General features: G+C 27.6%; 2 protein-coding genes and 1 non-coding gene across 3 annotated transcripts; 2 read left to right on the plus strand and 1 right to left on the minus strand.

Annotated features, from left to right (window-relative positions):
• Positions 1 to 340: 340 nt before the first annotated feature.
• On the minus strand, positions 341 to 413 carry Trnar-acg (transfer RNA arginine (anticodon ACG)). The gene has a single exon. It is a non-coding gene; the product is annotated as a tRNA-Arg (tRNA).
• Positions 414 to 3,251: 2,838 nt separating this feature from the next.
• LOC130668081 (innexin inx2-like) lies at positions 3,252 to 7,175 on the plus strand. Its single transcript, XM_057470150.1, has one exon. The coding sequence runs from the start codon at positions 3,649 to 3,651 to the stop codon at positions 4,723 to 4,725; it is 1,077 nt and encodes a 358-aa protein (XP_057326133.1). The 5' UTR covers positions 3,252 to 3,648; the 3' UTR covers positions 4,726 to 7,175.
• Positions 7,176 to 13,829: 6,654 nt separating this feature from the next.
• Positions 13,830 to 20,969, plus strand: LOC130668079 (innexin inx7). Its single transcript, XM_057470148.1, has 6 exons — positions 13,830 to 14,042; positions 14,962 to 15,052; positions 15,922 to 15,997; positions 16,133 to 16,310; positions 18,350 to 18,884; positions 18,992 to 20,969. The coding sequence occupies exons 1-6, from the start codon at positions 13,955 to 13,957 to the stop codon at positions 19,245 to 19,247; spliced, it is 1,224 nt and encodes a 407-aa protein (XP_057326131.1). The 5' UTR covers positions 13,830 to 13,954; the 3' UTR covers positions 19,248 to 20,969.
• Positions 20,970 to 21,264: the final 295 nt, after the last annotated feature.

Below are 21,264 nucleotides of genomic sequence, written 5' to 3' on the forward strand. Positions count from 1 at the left end.
TTTCAAATTTTTTTTAAAAAGGTCCCGAAATTTATTTCAAAATCAAAATTTTGAATTTTTATTATTTAAAAAAAATTAGATCTATGCAAATTTTGGGTTCCTGTAGATCTAAGTTATTATTCCTTGGTTTAAATTTTATGTAAATAAAATTTATTAAAAATGTATAAAATAATGCGAAATGTTTCGTTCCCGGTTCAAATCTATAAATCAGAGAATTTTTTTTTTTTTTTTCGTTTAAATTAATAAATTACTATCTTATCATTGTGAATTAATAACTCTTGCAGTTTGTTCATATAACAAATTATGTTGAATATTATTTCTAAAATAAAAAAAATGAATGCGATCCTGCCAGGATTCGAACCTGGAATCTTCTGATCCGTAGTCAGACGCGTTATCCGTTGCGCCACAGGACCATTTGCTCCGAAAGGTAGCTTATTTTTGTAGAAATACATGGTGAATATAATGACCTTCATTCTTGTAGCTCTTGAGGCAATAGATGCCATAAACAAAACGATTAATCAGTTGAGATAATTAATAGTTTTAAACTGTATTCGTAATGATTTTGATGTCCGCGAACTTCTGATACCTTGAATATATTTAACGATTTGCTTAATAATGAATGAGAAAAAAATCCATATATAATATTGATGATGCACGAGGGATCGGGTCAATTATAAATGATTAATCAGTATTGATTTAACATTGGTAGTTTCTATTGAAATTAACTGCCTCATGTTAATGCTTAATCACGCTTAAAATGATACTGACATATTTCACACGGTTTATTGTATTTCATTATTTTTTTTTTTACTAAGGGTATAGATAGAGATACAGATATACAAATATGTGTGTATATTATAGAGTTGTATAGTCTTTAATAATCGCGTCTTGCGTGCGAATGTCGACGACGCGACATGACGCCTCTCAGATAGCTTCTAGAAAACCCGTTACACCAGTTTCGTGAAAACCAAGAATTGGTTACATGAAGCAATAAAACCACTAAAAAGGATCTTATAGAACTATACTAACAGCTTTGATAATGTGTATATTCTCTGTTATTTTATATATATGTGAATTTTATCATGTTTAATTTACAAAACTTAAGATTTTTTTATTCAGATAAAAAAATCTTATGGGAATTTTTTTTTTCTCTAAATAATTTAATTGAAATATATACACACATATATACATATAAAATTACATATGATGTTGGGTAAAAACAGTTTTTTGGGGTCACTGTTTAAAATCATAGTTAACACTAAAAAAAAATTTTCCTCGTTGCAATCGTTAATTAAAAGTTTGAAGGGTTGTTTAGAATTTTATAAAATTTGCTATACTAGTACCATAAAAAATTATGCATGCTATATATTTTTTGAAGTGTACAATTTTTGACTTTTGAAAATATTCAAATTATTTTTTCAATTTTGCTTGAAAAATTAAAATTTGATATAAACTTTTTTTGCTGGCCATCAAAATTTCTACAAAATTATATCGAGACTTTTTTTATGTAATTTCAAAATTTGAGCGGCGAAAATATTTTCATATTTTTTATAAAAAATATAATAAAATTATAATTAAGTCCCGCGATGAGAATTTTTGTTCTTATTTTCTATATTGAAGGTTTTTTTGAACAGTGAGTATTAAATGTATATACACACTTATAAATTGACGTGAAAATATTTTTCAATCATTAATTGGTTTTTAATGTACAGAAAATATTTTTTAAGTAATTTTGGAATTGGAAAGTTAGTAGGAAATAGTAATTTTAAAAAAATCGACAAGATAATTGTAATTAGTTCGTAGAATATTAAGTTCTCAATGACATTATATGCGAAAGTGTAGGCTGTATAATTATAAGTAATAGATTTCCTCGAGATAAAGTAAAGCATTTTATTATTATAGCTTTAACGTAATCCATCTACAATCCAACAATATACTATAATATACAATGCCCTGAGGTGCCGTATGATCTTTATAATAGATAATAAAAATACACCATGCAAGTTTCGCAACTAAACGTTAATATACATCCATACATATTTTAATATATATTTATGTATATGTGTACAAGTAAGCTCCATTGAAATATTAAAAGAAGTTTACTGTACCCTCTATACCCAGACATTTTTAAAACTCATGCTGTTCACAATTCTCTCATTATTATACACTGCATAATAATTACGTCTCGCAGACTCGCATTTATGACCTACATGGACCGTATGATATGAGATTATGATTCGTCTCGATACATTCATGTGTGGTCGTGTATTAAATAAAACAAAATAAAGTACCGAACAATAAATATGTTATATTTTTACTGAATCTCGAGCCCGAGACCGAGACCGAGTTCGAACCCAAATACAAGCTGTAACACTGCTCGTAAAATGTGAAGCTCTTATTTAAGGTCGGCTAAAAAATAAATCATGGAAATTCTACTGAAACTTTACGAAAAATGTTTTCACCTGGACAAGCAAAGGACAACGACTTAAAACCCAATGAGATTTCTATCTCCCTCTTTTAAAAGCATGAATCATCTTAAACTGCTTGGAATCCCATAATTCTACCATACAGTTGCGTATAAAGTCGACTTGTAGATCATTATTTTTACAAAATACTTTTGTTTTATCTAAAGAAATGTAATAATTTCATATAATGTATTTTTGTATAAAATGCTAAACTTTAAATCGTTAAATAAATTTTTGTTCATTACGAAATAAAATCCTAATTTATGAAATTTTTATAAGCATAAAATTTAATATTCTTACAGGACCGGATCTTCATTTTTTTTTTTTTTTTTTTCTTTTTTATTATTATTTTATTTTTTTTTATTGTAAAACATCTGGGCATTATAAAGAAAAAGATCCGAGTGTAAGCCAGACTGTGCTTTAGCATCGGTTGCCATAGTAACAAAAAACATCCTGGAAATACGCATGCGTGCTACCGATTTCCCCAACGCCGATCTCATACGAAGAAGGTCGTAACTTCTCGAACGAATCCGAGTATCGCCGTAAGGTTACGAGGGGGATCGGAGGAACCCGATAGTATAAACGATGTCGGTCGTTACCGCGGCAATTTCGTGGGGGAAATATGAACGTACTGGGGTTTTTTCATGAAAGCTGATGTAGATGATGGGGGCACGGTAGAATTTAAGCATAAAGTGGGGACGAGGACAACGATGGGGGGCACCCAGCTCACAACTGGCTTTTATTCTCATCCGCGTTTTATGCCGACTGTGAGAGAAAGAGTGAGAGAGAAAAATAAATAACTAAAGAGAGATAAAGTTGTGAGAGGTGAGAGGGAGAGAGTCCCGTCGCATCGGGCAGCGGTTCAGTCCCCGACGCCCGTCGTAGACCGCGAGAGCGTAGGAGAGAACAAACCCAAAAGAAGAAAACGCCAGTGACTTGGTTCATTTTTTACCACTTAAAAATATATAAATTTATAATTTATATTTAAATAATTAATTTAATCGGCGTTGCCGTTATCTTATCATTTAAATTAATTTATTTTTAAATTTAGTGCCAAAATAATTTAAATCGCGAGTTTGTGCGCACGAAAAAACCGCGAAATTCGGATTTGAATCCGTAATTTTTGTGCAGTGTTTTAATTATTTTTTTTTTTTAAGTATTTTAAATAAACAAATAGTTAATCATGTTTGATGTTTTTGGATCAGTAAGGGGCTTACTGAAGCTCGACCAAGTGAACATCGACAATAATGTATTTCGATTGCATTACAAAGGGACGGTTATTTTGCTAATTGCATTTTCATTATTGGTAACATCACGTCAGTATATTGGTGACCCGATAGACTGTATTGTCGACGAAATACCTCTAAGTGTTATGGATACTTACTGCTGGATTTATTCGACTTTCACGATTCCCGATCGCATTGGCATTGTCGGACGAGATATCGTTCAACCGGGTGTTGCATCCCACGTAGAAGGTACCGACGAAGTTAAATATCATAAATATTATCAGTGGGTATGCTTTACTCTATTTTTCCAAGCTATTTTGTTCTACATACCACGTTATCTATGGAAAACATGGGAAAGCGGAAGAATAAAAATGCTGGTATTAGATCTAAATTGTCCGATAATTGCCGATTCAAATAAAATGGAGCGCAGTAAATTGCTGGTAGATTACTTCAACACAAATTTACACACGCAAAATCTTTATGCCTATAGATTTTTTTTGTGTGAAGTACTGAACTTTATAAATGTCGTTGGTCAAATATATTTCATGGATTTCTTTTTGGATGGTGAGTTTTCAACTTACGGAGCGGATGTTGTCAGATTCACGGAAATGGAGCCGGAAGAACGAAATGATCCAATGTCACGGGTATTCCCTAAAGTAACTAAATGTACATTCCACAAATATGGTGCTTCTGGTACAGTACAGAAATTCGATGGACTGTGTGTACTGCCACTGAACATTGTTAATGAAAAAATTTACGTATTTTTGTGGTTCTGGTTCATTATCTTGTCAATTGTCAGCGGTCTGAGTCTAATGTACCGGGCGGCAGTTGTCGCATTACCTAAATTGCGTTTGATGATTTTGCGCGCACGATCACGTATTTCGTCACAAAGCGAAATACAATTGATATCGAACAGATTCCAGATTGGTGACTGGTTTGTTTTGTATCAACTGGGTAAAAATATTGATCCGCTTGTTTTTAAACAATTAATAACGGATTTAGCAACGAGATTTGAAGGAAAAGAGAGTGTTTAAGATACAGTTTACAAGACGATTACTTTAAACGAGATTATAAAAAATTATTTATAATTATTAAAAAAAAAAAAAATGATTTTGGTTTTATTTACGAGTCGATTTGTCTGCGGCCCGAATTAAACATCCTCAAGAACCGTTTGTTTCATTTAAATATTAAGATTGTATAACAATTTGGGTCGTGGGTCGGAGACTGAGGCGACTCTAATTGTGTGATAAGAGGTGGACGGCGTCCCTTTAGCTTCCTTTTTATTTTATTACTATTTTTTAGTATTACTATCTTATTATTTTTTTTTATTCATCTCGTGCCTTTGATCTTGCTCCCCGATATTTTCTTATTATTATTCTACTTTAGAAGATTGCTTTACCCTTCAAATTATCGTGATTCGATATGGTTTCACTTCGGTAATGTATCTTTTAGTTTTTATTTTTTTTTTCTAATAAACAGTTAAAGAAATAATTTAACTGAAATATTCAAAAAAATTTAAGATATTTTCTTAAGTAAACATTTAAATTGGAGTACAATAAATTTTTATTAAAGTCGATAAAATTTATTTGAACAATTGTTTACTTAAATTATATGTTTTTTTTTTTTATTTTAACAGTCATGAAAAAACAGACACGTGGACAATAGTAATAATAGTATTGTAGTAATGCTACAATAAGGAAATAGTGAAAGTTCAAGGGTACGAGACAATATATAGAATAAAATAAAAGACTCGTACCACATGCCGATACCTTTGTTCATAGGTATGGTTTGTTGTCTGACAGGTATCTACGCACACATCATGCACACACTTATTCAAACAAATTTTTTTTTTTTAAAATACAATTGATCGATCGAAAATTTATAATGGGAAAAGTATACGACGCCGTCCTCCCAATAGCATTACTTCCATACTACCAACTGTAATAATTATTTTTGTCTTTTATTTTTAATTTTTTTTTTATTTACAAACAACTATTACAATTAGTAGTAATTTTTTGCGACTATAGAAAATAGAAAGCTATATTAAAATATTATACAATTGTGTAGATATAAATAATGGAAAAAAAAAATAATAAAAATATAAAAATTTTTTTTATCCATTCCAGGATGAATGAAGCAACTAATGTTGCATATTAAGTATTTTCTTTAAAAAATAATTAATAATTATAATTATTTTGACGTATTGTCTATTTTCATGCCTGATAATTATTAAAACTGCCTCTGCATTTTACCGTCCTCATAAAATATAAATTTTATTGTTCAATTTTTTTCTAATTTTAATGATAATAGAAAATAAACAAAAAATAATTATAATATTATTATGAATTATGTATTAAATAATCGGGATAATTGCAGTGTAACTAATTATGGTAGCTGCCTATTTTTTACCCTTATTTATAATATACGTAATAAATATATAAATTAAATTAATAATTAGATATTATCATTATTTAATAATGAAGAAAAATTAAATGCCAGAGTTTTTTTTTTTTTAACTTAGAAAAATAAAATACAATAGCGACAATAATTAAGCTACATAGATATATATTCTTATTTTGAATTAATTAATTAATTAATAATAATAATAATTATTATTATTATTTTCTTTCTTTTTTTTCACTTGCATACATTTTATTATTTCTTTTATTAACTTGCTGGTATAAAAATTGGCAATTTATATAAATAAAATATATATTTTAAATTTATAGCTCAAAATAAGACTGCCAATTTCATTCCATTGCTTCTATGCTATTTTATAGATTTTTAAAAATTTTTCTATTATAGATTTTTCTTTTTTTTTTTTTTTTTATAATTAAATTTAAAATACGAAATTTAAAGGGACCAATTTTAAAATTTGTTATTAAATTTTAAATAATAATAAATAAATAATTATATTAATTATAAAAAATATATAATAATGTCATTATAACTTTCTGATAAATATTGTAGTGATAAGATGTGTTCAGATTGTGTAAATCTGTACTTGAGCAAATCTTATGTGATAGAGTCAACGATAATTGTCATTTTTTTTTATAAATAATTTTCTAAGACTACGATTTTTTAAAAAATTAAATTGTATGAGATTTACAAAAAAATTGTAACACGATAATTTTAAATTTTGTGAAAATATTTAAAAATTAAAAAATATGAATGCCTTATAATGTTGTGCCAATTTTATAAAAACGTAACATTTGATAAAAAAAAATTTTTTTTAATAAAAAAAATTATATTGATATTTTTGAAATTTTTTTTATTAAAAAAATAATTTTAACTTGTACTGATATTTTTGTTAGTTTTAAATAAAAAATTTTTATAAAATTAATGTAATGACAATAAAAAAATGAATCTATAGATTGTTAATAAAGAAATACGAATTGTACAGAGTGTTTAAGGAGAAAGAAAGTTGATTGAAGATGAACAAAGCAACGTGATGAGAAATCAAATAAAATGCCTAGTATATAAATTATGTCTTTTTTTAAAATTCCTTTCTCCTTTAATTTTAATTCCTTTTAATTTTATTCTATTGCAATTTTTTAAAAAATAATATTTCAATTACAGAGTACAGGAGATTTTATATTAACTGACATTACAGTGTAACAGGGTCCATAGTACATTATTAACCTTCAATCAAACTTCAATGACTAGGTCGAGGGGTCTTAAACGTGATTTGACTTTTCATCATATTTATATTTCATATTCAAAATATTTAATAAATTTATAATTTTAAAACCACATCATTTTTTTTTTTCGATTGCAAAATTTATAAAAAAAAATTTTATATATAAACTATAATTAAATAAACTAAAATATAAAAGTCTAAATCAATATTTATTTTATAAAATTAATCAATATTAATTATAAAAAAAAATTCATTGAGCATGTGAAGCATACAAAGGCATGTGCATACATGAATATATATACCGACTGAGTTGATTTTCAAGCCGAGTGGTCGCTAAGCAAAAGGTACACCTCATATTTTTTTTTTTAGTTTAGCTAAATTTCTACCTCACTGGGCAATTTTTCCCTGACTATATTTAGAGTGTGTATGTAAAATATTAAAGTAGAGCAATTTGAATAAAATAGATATTTTCGATAGATAAAATTAAAAGGTAATTTTAATATTCAAGAGACTGATAATATTTTAGTGTGTCGTATGATACTAATAATATGAGAGTGGGGTCATTCAGGTAGATACTATCCATGGATATAAAAGTAGGAAAGAAGATCAACATCTACATGATTTTATCCTACACGTAAATAGCGTAGGCGAAGAGGTAGATGATGAGGAGAACCAAGTAGAAGCGACCCTTCGAAACAAGAATGTCCGCGTGGTTGCACGACTACGGACGGCATATATGGGGGCAATGTCCGGTCAAAGTCCTTATACATACTGTACTTTACTGGGTAACGATACGACGCGATCACGCCGCAAAGACGATCTTTTATATTATATATACTTACTGTATCAAGTCTTTTTACTACGGTGACTTCAATGACAGCAAGATACTTTTTTTTTCTTTTTTAGCTTTTATTCAAATTATTTGTTTTTAGGAGTGACGGAAATTTAATTATTCACAAGATGTTTTAGCGGAGAGATTGGAATAATAATTAGATAAAAAATATTGTGGTTTATTTTTAGATTGTGTAATGAATTTTTATTCAATGATGAATTTAATTGTACTATAAATACATTAATCTGTTTTATATTTCTATAAATGGTTGTTATGAATTTAAATTTAATAGAATTTTTCAATAATTTATTGCGACATTTCATCAGTTCGAATAAAATCAATTATTTTTTTTTAAGAGACGTTCTAGGTTTATTTAATAGAAATCCAGATATTTGCAGTCGAATGACGTAATTTTGAAATTATTTTGCTGTGATATGTCCAAATTGGTCGAGCAAGTTCAAGAAATACTGACGGTTGAAAACTTTATATTTATATACACATTATATATATTTCTGATGTAACGCTTCTTGTCATTACGAAACCGCTCATTATTTGAAACAGATCCCAATGAAATTTTGTCAACTTTTTTTTGGCAACTATTGCCTTCATGGAGTCCGAAGACAAACAAGTGGCCAATAAGGTTCGAAATTATGACAATTTAAAATTGTAAAATTAATGAAGAATTTTACTTTCACGACTTCTTTTCTCTTACAACTTTCAAATGAAGTGACAGCCTGTTTCTGTTTACAATAAGGACCGGGGAACGAGGGGGAGAGCAAAACGGGGTACCTCCAAAATTCGGGAAGTCTACACTGAGAGAACAATTTATTTGAGCCAAATAAGATTTGTTTCAGGCAAATAAATCCCATATTTGAATGGACCCAATCAATACTTATTTGAGACAAAGATATGGTTCATTTGAATGAAATAATGATTTGTTTATAGTTAACAAATCTGTATTTGAATGGTGGCACTGTAGCGCTATTTGTTAGCTACAAACAAATATATATTTGAATGAAATAAATGATTTTGTTCAGTCAAATAAATCTATTTATTTGGCTCAAATAAATTGTTCTCTCAGTGTACGGTTTCCGTGGCGCCGCCAAATGACCACCAATTCTTGTAGAACTCGACGAAATAAGACTTTTTATCAAAAAGCTATAACTTCTTCAAAAATGGACTAATTCAGACGTTTTTCTTTTTTCGAAATTTTCGTCTTTCAATGTACTTTCCGGAAAAAACAAACAAAAAAAAAAAAAAATGAAGATATTAAAGTCTATGGAATTTTTCACTTTCTTGAAAAATTGCATTTTTCTCGAAAACTAAGCGAGATATCGAAAAATTTTATTCTTAGAAAAAGTCTTATTTCGTTGAGTTCATCAATAGTTCGCGGTGATTTGGCGGTGCCACGGAAACCGTAAAACCCCCAAATTACTAATAAAAGAATTTATTTCAATCAAATTTATTGAATATCCAGAAATTTTTTTTTTTTCACCTTTTTTAGGAGATACTCCATTTTGCCCGCAAAAATGAATTTTTTTTTTTTAACGACAACTAAATTTTTTCTATTTATTTTGAATATCATTAAAAAAAAAAAAAAAGATGTAACGTATTTTAGTATTTCCTTAATTCCCCGTTTTGCCCCCCCCCCTCTAAATTGAAACTGATAAAACAAGCTTTAAATTTTATTTCGTAATTTTGATCAATTTAATGGAGGTTCAAAATTTTCGAAATTATTATTGACAAAATTACTTTTTATACTGTCGTTTTTTAAAAATTTTAATACACTTATCCAAAAAATTAAAGGAACAAGAAAATTTTATAAATTTTTTAGTGATTTTTGGAAGGCTGTATTTTCGTGAAAAATGATCGTATCGAAAAAATAAAAAAAGCAAATTGAAGCTTGAAATCTCTAGTTTGAAGATCTTTCAGCAAAATATTTTTTTGAGCCACGGTTTTTGCGGAATCAGAAGAAAAAGGTCGAGACAAAATTTTTCTAAATTTTTTGGTTTCATTTTTTAGGTCTACGGGGCCGGGAAAAATTTTTTCAAAAAAACGAATTCATGGCTTGTTTAGGAAATTTATTCAGCTACAATTTGCTTTTTTTTGTTTCTCTGTACGACAATTTGCTGCTGAGATATCAGCCTTCAAATAAAAAAGGATCCTTTTGTCTTTGATTATTGATATCTCAGCAAGAAATGGTCACACAGTGATTTAAAGGACAGTTTAATAAACTTGAATGAATCCCCTACAAGCTCCATTTTTGATTTTTTCAAAAAAAAATTTTTTTTCATCCTTGACATCCATTTGAAAAACCTTTAAAAAATAGCCATTTTCTGGTTTTTTAGTCGGCTCATCGCTACTCTGCAAATATTGATAGAGAAAATAATGTTGCCAGGTAATTTTACAGCTTAATGTACCCCCAAAAACCCTGGAAATTTTCAGATTGATCCATTGAACCGTTTGTCCGGTCCGATTGCTCAAAGTTTTACAAAACAATTAAAGGAACAAGTTTTGTTCCTTAATCTGTGTAATCGTTATCAAAATGAAAAAATCAATTTTTTTCGGATTTTCTTTCATTTTTGCGTTAGTTATTCAGTAAATGTAAGGTAAAGAAAAAAAAAAAAATTTTTTTCCGAAAAACGAAAAAAAAAAATAACCCCCCGAATAAAACATAAAAAAAAAAATTGGAATAAATTCTTGTTTGGTCTCGTTTTTTGGAAAATTTTTTTTTTTCCTCTTTACCTTACATTTACTGAATAACTAACGCAAAAATGAAAGAAAATCCGAAAAAAATTGATTTTTTCATTTTGATAACGATTACACAGATTAAGGAACAAAACTTGTTCCTTTAATTGTTTTGTAAAACTTTGAGCAATCGGACCGGACAAACGGTTCAATGGATCAATCTGAAAATTTCCAGGGTTTTTGGGGGTACATTAAGCTGTAAAATTACCTGGCAACATTATTTTCTCTATCAATATTTGCAGAGTAGCGATGAGTCGACTAAAAAACCAGAAAATGGCTATTTTTTAAAGGTTTTTCAGATGGATGTCAAGGATGAAAAAAAATTTTTTTTTGAAAAAATCAAAAATGGAGCTTGTAGGGGATTTATTCAAGTTTATTAAACTGTCCTTTAAATCACTGTGTGACCATTTCTTGCTGAGATATCAATAATCAAAGACAAAAGGATCCTTTTTTATTTGAAGGCTGATATCTTAGCAGCAAATTGTCGTACAGAGAAACAAAAAAAAGCAAATTGTAGCTGAATAAATTTTCTAAACAAGCCATGAATTGGTTTTTTTGAAAAAATTTTTCCCGGCCCCGTAGACCTAAAAAATGTAACCAAAAAATTTAGAAAAATTTTGTCTCGATCTTTTTCTTCTGATTCCGCAAAAACCGTGGCTCAAAAAAATATTTTGCTGAAAGATCTTCAAACTAGAGATTTCAAGCTTCAATTTGCTTTTTTTATTTTTTTGATACGATCATTTTTCACGAAAATACAGCCTTCCAAAAATCACTAAAAAATTTATAAAATTTTCTTGTTCCTTTAATTTTTGGGATAAGTGTATAATAATTTACGAGATCATGTATTTGAAAACAGAACAAGTTCGTTGAACTTTTTTTTTTAAGTTAAAAAAAAAAAATTTCGTGTCATAAATAACAACTTTTTTTTATTTCTTTATAAATAACATTTTTATTTTTACTTGATATTTATTTTATCAAAGATCTTAAAATTTTAAGTATTTTAATGTTTAATTTATGTTTTTATATAATTATTAGATAAATAAAAAAAATTTAAAAGGTGTTACCCCAATAAAATTAAATAACAAGGAAGTTTAAACAAGATTGTACAAATCCCTGATCATTAATCAATAATCGACTAGTTAATAATCATATTATTTGTTAACGTGGGTTAGATATTTAGAAAATATATATAACTACATATCGAATGATTTATTGGATAGTAAATTAAATATTGGAGTAGACAAAAAAAATTTAATTCTGTGGCACTATATCAACGCTTATCTTTTCTTTAAAAACATACAGAATAGAGGTAGAGTGAATAAAAAAAATGAAAAACAAATTTATCGTTTTCCATCGTCATAATTTTTAGGAGAATAAGTAAATCGTGTACTATATGATAACGAAAATTCCGTTACAAGATCATACGCTTATTAGAAGAAAAATAATATTATCTGACTGATAAAAAAATTAATGTAAATACTTTTGTTGATTTATGTCAGACAGTATAGAAGCTAATTAATTTATTATTTATAATTAAAACAAATAATTAGTCATTAATTTATTAATTACCTGACGTAATATTCAAATATTTTATTTTGAAATTAATGAACTCATTTAATTATTATCAAGTAATTTATATAATTTATCGTAAATAATTAGTTCAGTTGATAAACTTTCTTTGATAAATTAATTTTAGTCTCATTAAAAAGTAGAGTAAGTATTTGGGTGGTCGTTAAAAATTAAATTTTCTCAGACACCCCATAAAAAGCTTCTGTTGAGTGAAAAAATAAGTGGGGAATTTGGTTTTTTCTCTTAAGTAAAAAGAACACGTGTCTCAGGACAATCAAAGTTCATTTTTCAATACAATCGCGGTTTTTTTCAAATATCTCATGAAATATACAGATTAAAGGAAAAAATCATAGGGGCAATTTTGTAGGAAATTAAATTCTTGACAAAAAATGTCATGTTCATTTTTTTTATAAACGTGTATTTATGAAGATATTTTAAAAAAACTTTTTTCAGATCCGATGAATTGAGCTTTTCAAGGATCACAAATTTTGAAAATAACATTTTTATACGTATATAGAAACTATAACAAGCATTAATGATTGATATGTTACGAGTTACGAAGTTGTCTATATTTAAGAAAATATGTTATTTTTAACATTCGTAATCCTGTAAATGCTCAATTGATGAGATCTAAACAAGTTGTCTTAAAATATCTTCGTAAATACAAATTTTATAAGAAAAATGAACATGACCTTTTCTGTCAAGAATTTAATTTCCTACAAAATTGTTCCTATGAATTTATCCTTGAATCTGCATATTTCATGAGATATTTCAAAAAACTCGCGATTGTATCGAAAAATGAACTTTGATCGTCCTGAGGCACGTGTTCTTTTTATTTAAAAAGAGAAAATCAAATTTCCCATGTATTTTTTCACTAAAAAGAAGCTTTTTATGCGGTGTCTGAGAAAATTAAATTTTTAACGATCACTCTAGTCATTATGAATGACATAAAAAATTTCTTTTACGTAAAAAAAATTTTTCAGAGAAAATTTTAAATTTTAATTAAATATTTTTACTATTAAAGATATGAATAATTGTTTGGTTAATAATTTAAAATATCCGTGTAATAAAAGATTAATATGAAAGGAAAATATTTGCAGAAGTAAGTATGTTTTATAAAAATAAATGAAATTAATAAAAGACGATTCTTATTCACTTATTTATCTATTGTTATCATAAAAGCTATCTAAAACAAAAAGAAATAAATAAAATAAAAATAAAAGGCTTCATAATGTCATCCCTCCCAATCCATCATTGATATTATATTTCTTCTAGTATCTTACATATACCGCGTAAGTGTAGATACAATACAGTTAAATATTTAGTGATAAGAATACGATGGTTTTTATGAAACACGTTAACAGTCAGTGAGAACCCACGCGAGCTTAGATCGAGATCTATTATATAAAATAATTTATAAAAATATTTATTCAATAATTTATTTATTAATCGTTAATTTAAGTAATTACTGAAAATGGCTTCGATTCTTGCAACATTTTCGGTTCTAAAAGATCACGTTAAATTAAAATTCTCTGAAGATAACGCAGTTATTGATAATATTGGTGAATATTTTTTGCTTAAATTTATATTTTAATAATTTTTTTTTAAATTAAGATTAATTAAACCTACATGATCGACTGATTTCATTCTCTATCGATAAATTAAAGTAATACACATGTGTGTATACATAGTATGTTTACGTATATAGGATTGTGTAATGTGTGCATAAGTGTATTTTATATCTATTCGCAGCCAAGTCACGACCTACTTAAAACAATTAATTCAGAATTGAAATTGATTAGAAAAATACTACACATGAGTTCAATTAACCGACTTGATATAAGTTCGAGGTTTAGTTCCAATGCCGTGGGAATTATTATTTATAATTTTTATCTATTTTAATTGTTTAAAAATATATATAGGGGCGGGAGGGGCAAAAGGGGGTACTGAAGGAAATACCAAGTTTTCGAGGACTCAAATACGCTAAATCTTTTTTTTTTTTAATGATATTCAAAGTAAATAGAAGAAATTTTCAGTTACCGTTGAAAAAAAAAATTTTTCATTTCTGCGGGCAAAGTGGGGTACCCCCTAAAAAAGGTAAAAAAAAAAATTTCTGGATTTTAAACGAATTTGATTAAGTTGAATTTTTTTTAAAGTAATTTACATGAAGAAAAATTATATTTTACATGTTTATTGGATACAAAAAAAGAAAGAAAATTTTTAATAGTTTTTATCATAAAACGAACGTCATTAATATTTTTCAATTGACAATTGATTTTTGAAAAAGTTTATCAAAAAAAATTCAAAGTAACGCTTAATTATATTTACGGAAGTGATTTTGGAATGTTTAAAAACCATTTAAAATATAAAATTTTTTTTTATAAAATTTTGGGGGTACCCCCTTTTGCCCCCCCCCCCCTACCCCGATATATAATCAATTTATTTATTACTTGTTTTTCTTTTTTTTTTTTTGTTTTACAGTTTTTCGACTTCATTATCGTGCTACTTTTCTTATACTTGTTGCTAGTTCATTACTTGTTTCATCACGACAATTTATTGGTGAACATATCAAGTACGTTTATTTATTTCAATAATTTTTTACAAGTAATGGAAAAAAAAATTTTTTAATTGCTAGACAATTTAGTAAATTATTTAAAATTAAAGTATGCAGTAAATTTCTTAATTATCAGTAATCATCAGATTCAATTGGCAATGAAAGTAATGGATGATGTTAATATTTCAAGCATGGTTAGGGGGGGGGGGGTATAAATAGACCCTCAGAATTTTTTTTGTAGATAGGGGCTACAGTCGTAGCGGGCAATTCGGGTCACCCAAAGAATTCTCTAAAAAAATTTTTGTATTTGAAATCAGGCCTACCAACTTTCGTTTGAATAATTCAATTAAAATTTATACATTTAATCAAAGTATAAATTTTGGATGATGAAAGTGAGCCAAATAATAAATTCGTTATTAATTAAATTGATGTTTTTAAAACTACGTCTTTTAATATAAAATTCCATGGCATCGAAAAAAAGTTAATTGATTTTTAAAGCTCATCAGGATTGACGACTAAATTAAAGTAAAACTAGTTGGGATGAATTCACTTTAAAAAAGTTTTTACCGACTCCATTTTGAATATTTTGTTATGATCTGGTCATATTGATACCGAGTACTAATTCGGAGACTAAAAATATAAATAATCACTCTGTTGAAATTTTTTTCTTATAGGGCCCGATTTGCCCTACATATTTCTCTATATGTACTCATAAAAATAATTTTTCTAAGAAGTGATAAAATTTTTTTGATCAGTAAGCAATTTAGTTATAAGTTAATAAGAATAGTTTAAGTCCAAAGTATAGAGTAAATTTTTTAATGATCACTAATAATCGTTTTAAATTGTAATAATGGAGTAATAAAAAAGTAATTGTTATTTTTTAAAAGATGTATCATTGACCAAGGATCATTGCCGAGTCATGTGGTAGATACGTTTTGTTTTTTCACATCAACGTACACTGTTGTAAGTGCAAATGATAATTAGCGTTTAAAGTTTACGATCTGTAGTAACTGTGACAAAGTCGTTAAAAATATTTATTTATTTTTCTTTACTACTTGTTTTATTATTTAGTATTTAAAATATTTATTTGTTGGATAGTCTAAACACATGAATAAAACACTAGTCGAACTAGGACACATACCTCACCCAGGTGTTGGACCATTCACCAAAGACGATGAAATAACACATCACGCTTATTACCAGTGGGTTCCATTTGTTTTATTTTTCCAAGCAATACTCTTTTATATTCCACGTTATCTTTGGAGAAACGCAGAAGGTATAATAAAAAAATAAAATAAACTTAGATCTGATGAGATAAAATTTCCAAATTATCATTTTTTTTTAAACTTGGCGGTAAATGCTAAATTTAATTCAGCTGAAAATATTTCAATTGTATTACAAAGAAGAAATGATTCATTTACAATTGTTTCAATTTATTGTACTGAGAAAAAATTTTCAGATGATAATCCAACCGGAAGTTGTTTTAATTTTTTTATTGAGCGAAAATAAAAAATAGTTTATTTGTGAATCAATTTGTAAAGTTAATTGATGACAAATATTATTTTATAAATAGAATGAAGATGAGAGAAGAGAAAAAGATGATTACTTGTTTTTTAAGTTCAATAAATTTATTCAAATATCACTTTTCAAAATTTATTAAAAATCATTTTTTTAAATCTGCCCCATTTTAGTCGAAACGAATTTTTTTTTCCTTCGAGTACAAGCGAAAAATAAAATATTCAGCTGATTAAAATTTTTAAAAGGCTTTTGTTTAGGGTCGGTATTTTGTCCGGCCTCTACACAGAGAGAAATTTACAGTAACAATTACTATGTATTATGGAAATGGTTCTCGTATCGTACACAGTAAAAAATATTGTGTATCTGTGTTAAAGACGGTCCGTGTTAAATTTTATGTGTTGATTATTTTGTGTCAAATCAACACAATTCTTTGTGTTACTTAAAAATTTTCAATCGATCTCCTATTCAACACTTTAAAAGTGTTACTTAGTACAAAAATCAATATTATCAACATTTATTAAGTGTTACTTTAAAATCAACACAAAAAAAGTGTTGAAACGATAGTTGAATTGTGTTAAAAATAATGTCTTCCTTCTATTCACGCGGGAACTGCCATTAAGCATCAGTTTTGCTTGGTTAGTTATTATTTTTGTGACATTGATTTTATTTATTTCCAATTGGACATGAAAAAATTAAGTTGACAAAGTTCATGATTCGTATAGTTTAAAAAAAAAAAAAATATTTAAAAAATTGCATCTGTGACTTTTTTACTTTTCTACGTGCGCACATTTTTATTATTTATTTTTTTTTCGTAATTGATTTCTTGATAAAAAAATTCAAAAATTGTTAACTGTCTGCTAACTTTAGGATCATGTTTACTATCACAAATTAGTTAAATGTTAAATAATAATTGTTGATACTTTCGATAACCTAAAAATAATCCATGGTAAAATATAAACGTTAACATTTTTTTTGTGTCACCGATAACATTTAGAAAGTGTTGAAGTTACTTCTTATATTACTCGAATTTCGTGTTGAAATTTCAACACAAATATTGTGTGGACCGTTTCTAACACACAAATTGTGTTGATTTTAACACAATATTTTTTACTGTGTATGGTAATATGTTTTTGTGAAATATCGATTATAGAAATGGCACCCATACAAATTATGTCAACGATTTCTAATCTATATGGGTTTCATTCCGATGCAATGTCAGAATAGTTCTTTTAAAATTATAGTAATCGTTCCCATACTACTATATATATGGTAATCGCTACCATACTAATATGGTAACCGTTACCATATACTATGGTAAACATCATTATAACATTGAGAAATTTTTCATATTATAGGAATAATTACCATACTATCATAGTAATCATTACCATAATAGTATGGTAACCAAGACCTGATATTATGGTGATGATTCCTACACATTATGGAAATATTTTGCATATATTATGGGGACCTTTCTAATATGAAAATAGGATTTATTACTATATGTGACTACGTGAACTATTCCCATGGGTATGATAATCATTACCATAATCCAATTACCACAAGATGTATAAACTTTAACCATAATCTAGGAATCATTCCCAGTTATGGAAACTTTCCCCGAAAATTATGGGTGTATGTACTATCATTTCACGTAATTCCTACCATAACATTATGGATTGATATTTCATAGACGTATTTGAAACAGCCGCCATAATTTTCTCTCCTTGTAGATAAATAATTAATATGCATTAATCTGAAGAAAATGAACAAATTAAAATAAAAAAAAATTTTTAGGTGGACGATTAAAAATGTTAGTATCAGGATTACATTTAGCAACGCTAGCACTTCATGATGAAAAAATGGAATTAGATGGCGGAAAGACAATACCTTCTAAACGTGACCGTGAAGAAAAAATTCAGCAAATAAGAACAGCATTTTTAAACAGGCTTCATATAAACAGACCATGGGCATATTATATGAGTTTTTGTGAAGTTATTAATTTTACAAATGTACTTGCACAAATTTACATAACTGATGCATTTTTGGGTGGCGCATTTATAAATCTGGGTATCACGGCTACAAGCGCGGACTATAATTACAATGACAAAATGAAACCACTCGATATTGTATTTCCCAAGGTAACAAAGTGTGCATTTCATAAATATGGACCCTCTGGAACTATACAGAAACACGACGCACTCTGTGTTATGGCACTGAATATCGTTAATGAAAAAATATATATTTTCCTATGGTTTTGGTTTATCATATTAGCAATTGTTTCGGGCCTTGGGCTCATCTGGCGGATGTTAACAATGCTATTACACTCAAGGTAAGTTATTTATTATAATCAACATTTTTTATTAATTTTAATAATTTTTATTTAAGGACAAATACTAATGTCTAGTTATTAATATATTTTCATGTTTTTATTCACAGAAGTAAAGCATTCAATCGTTATATATTTTCAATAGCCTGCCCTGGTAAATATAATCCATGGAACGTTTTAAAACTTACCCACGACTATTACTTCGGTGATTGGTTATTTCTTTATTATATCGCTAAAAATTTAGACAATTACGTTTTCAAAGAATTACTCGAAAAATTAGCATATGATTTAGAAGAACGAAAAGCTGAACGTATGAGATATTTAAAAAGTTTATCGCCCGAAGAACAACCTCTCAAGCAAGCTTAATTCATAATTAATATTTACATTTATTATTGTTTTTTTTTTACATATCTTAGTATTTTTTTATTTATCGTACATTCAACTCTAGTCTTATGCATTTATTTTTGTTAATTTTTTTTAAATTAATTATTGGGAAAGATATAGCGGCGGTAGGGGAGGGGTTTGGAAATTTGAATGAAAATAAAATTTTGTTTGGCTAATCTTTGGAGCAAAATAAAACATTTGGGGTAAAATGAGCCAATGAAAAAATTTAACAGTAAAAAAATTTTTCGTGGTACCATTTTTGCGTGGGAAACATTTCTCTTGAATTAAAATAATTATTGAAAAACTAATGACGGGTTTATTCAAAATAAATTATGAAGGATAATTGCAATCCACAAAATTTAATTACTCGCTTAGGTACCGCGACGTACCCCGCTCTCCTATATATTAAATTACGTGGAAAAAAAAATTTCCTGACCATAATATAAGATTACTTGCGGTAACAAATATCTGCCTTGATATACGGACATAATAACGAATCGCTTGAATGATAATTTTTAAATTTATCAAAAACTACGCACACTTGTTCTGTTAAATGGCCCATTTATAATACGTACTAGTAACGCGTAGGAAACAAATAGACCAGTAAATTTAGTCACTAAAGAATTTTTTTCCCGCCGAAATTACGGTTTCAGGCCGGATCACTATAGATCAACGAGTAGTCAGTTTATTGTAATTTTTCTGACGGGAATGGCGAATTAATTTTTTAAAAAATGTTGAATTTGATGTTATACTTACACTGTAAAAATAGCGGTGTTAAAAATGGACTCATTTTAACTCCGCCCGGTGTTAAAATAAAATTACACCGGTGTAGGAGGAGTAATTCACCGGTGTTAAAAATACCGGTGTTAAATCAGGGTAACCGGTGTAAAAACGGAGTAAAATCGGTGTAAAACCGGGGTAACCGGTGTAAAAACGGAGTAATATCGGTGTAAAAGTAGGGTAACCGGTGTAAAAGCGGAGTAATACCGGTGTAAAAGCGGGGTAAATTGCGTCCGCTTGGAGTATTAACTTTAAAGATTATAAAACACAAAAAATGTCAGTTCTTTATGATAATTAATAAAAAATATCATTTATTAACAAGTAAAGTGATCCAGTAAGTAAAAATATTCACAAAGTAAAATATTTTAATACCGGTAAAGAATATCTACACCGGCGGCGGCGTTATTTTAACACCGGTTTAGAATATTTACACCGGCGGTGGCGGTATTTTAACACCGGGGAATTTTTTTTAACACCGGTACAGAATATTTACACCGGTGGCGGCGTTATTTTCACACCGCTTTCGGGGGTAAATTTAACACCGATAATTTTAACACCTACACCGATTGGACTTACCCCGATGATTTTTTACAGTGTATGATAGTAATTTTTTATTTATGCTAAAAGTATAAATCACTAATATTAATTTTTTAAACGCTCGTTATAATGATCAATTTCTTCTTTTCGGCATACTGTTAAAATATTTATTTTTCGTTTATTTTAACGATAATTTCGATTGGAAATTTATCAATCTTACATAGATAGTAATTTTTTACATTCAAAAAATGAAAAAATTAAAGTAAAGTCTCGAACGAAAATTTTATAATGTGAATATTTGAAAGTATATTTAATATTTTAATTTAAATTCAAGAAATTTTTAAAATACAGTTTAGATTTTTAAAAAACCTTTAGTGTTTTATGGTTGCAAGTTTATTGAAGTCTTGACGTAAAATTTTATATACTTAAAAAATAATTTTTAATTAATATTTAGGGCTTTTTTAAAAATAATTATCGCTTATAAAATTGAATTTATTAAAAATTAATTGACTCATAGGTAATAAAAAAACAACGATTAAAACGAAAGAAAATAAAATAAATTGTGATTATAATTTTCATTTATTTATTATTCGAAATTAAAAGTTATGTAAAAGCCAACTAAATAAATAAGATAATTTATCATCATAAATTTGTCTTATATTTTTGAGTGATTTAAATTTTT

Source organism: Microplitis mediator, chromosome 5 (assembly GCF_029852145.1).
Source record: "Microplitis mediator isolate UGA2020A chromosome 5, iyMicMedi2.1, whole genome shotgun sequence".
Taxonomy (NCBI): Eukaryota; Metazoa; Arthropoda; class Insecta; order Hymenoptera; family Braconidae; genus Microplitis; species Microplitis mediator.

Bases quoted from the DNA above. Each gene is read 5' to 3' on its own strand.
- LOC130668081 (XM_057470150.1), top strand. From the start codon at position 3,649: ATGTTTGATGTTTTTGGATCAGTAAGGGGCTTACTGAAGCTCGACCAA.
- LOC130668079 (XM_057470148.1), top strand. From the start codon at position 13,955: ATGGCTTCGATTCTTGCAACATTTTCGGTTCTAAAAGATCACGTTAAA. The intron at 16,311-18,349 runs GTATAATAAAAA...AAAAATTTTTAG, and splicing joins TCTTTGGAGAAACGCAGAAG to GTGGACGATTAAAAATGTTA. The intron at 18,885-18,991 runs GTAAGTTATTTA...TTTTATTCACAG, and splicing joins ACAATGCTATTACACTCAAG to AAGTAAAGCATTCAATCGTT.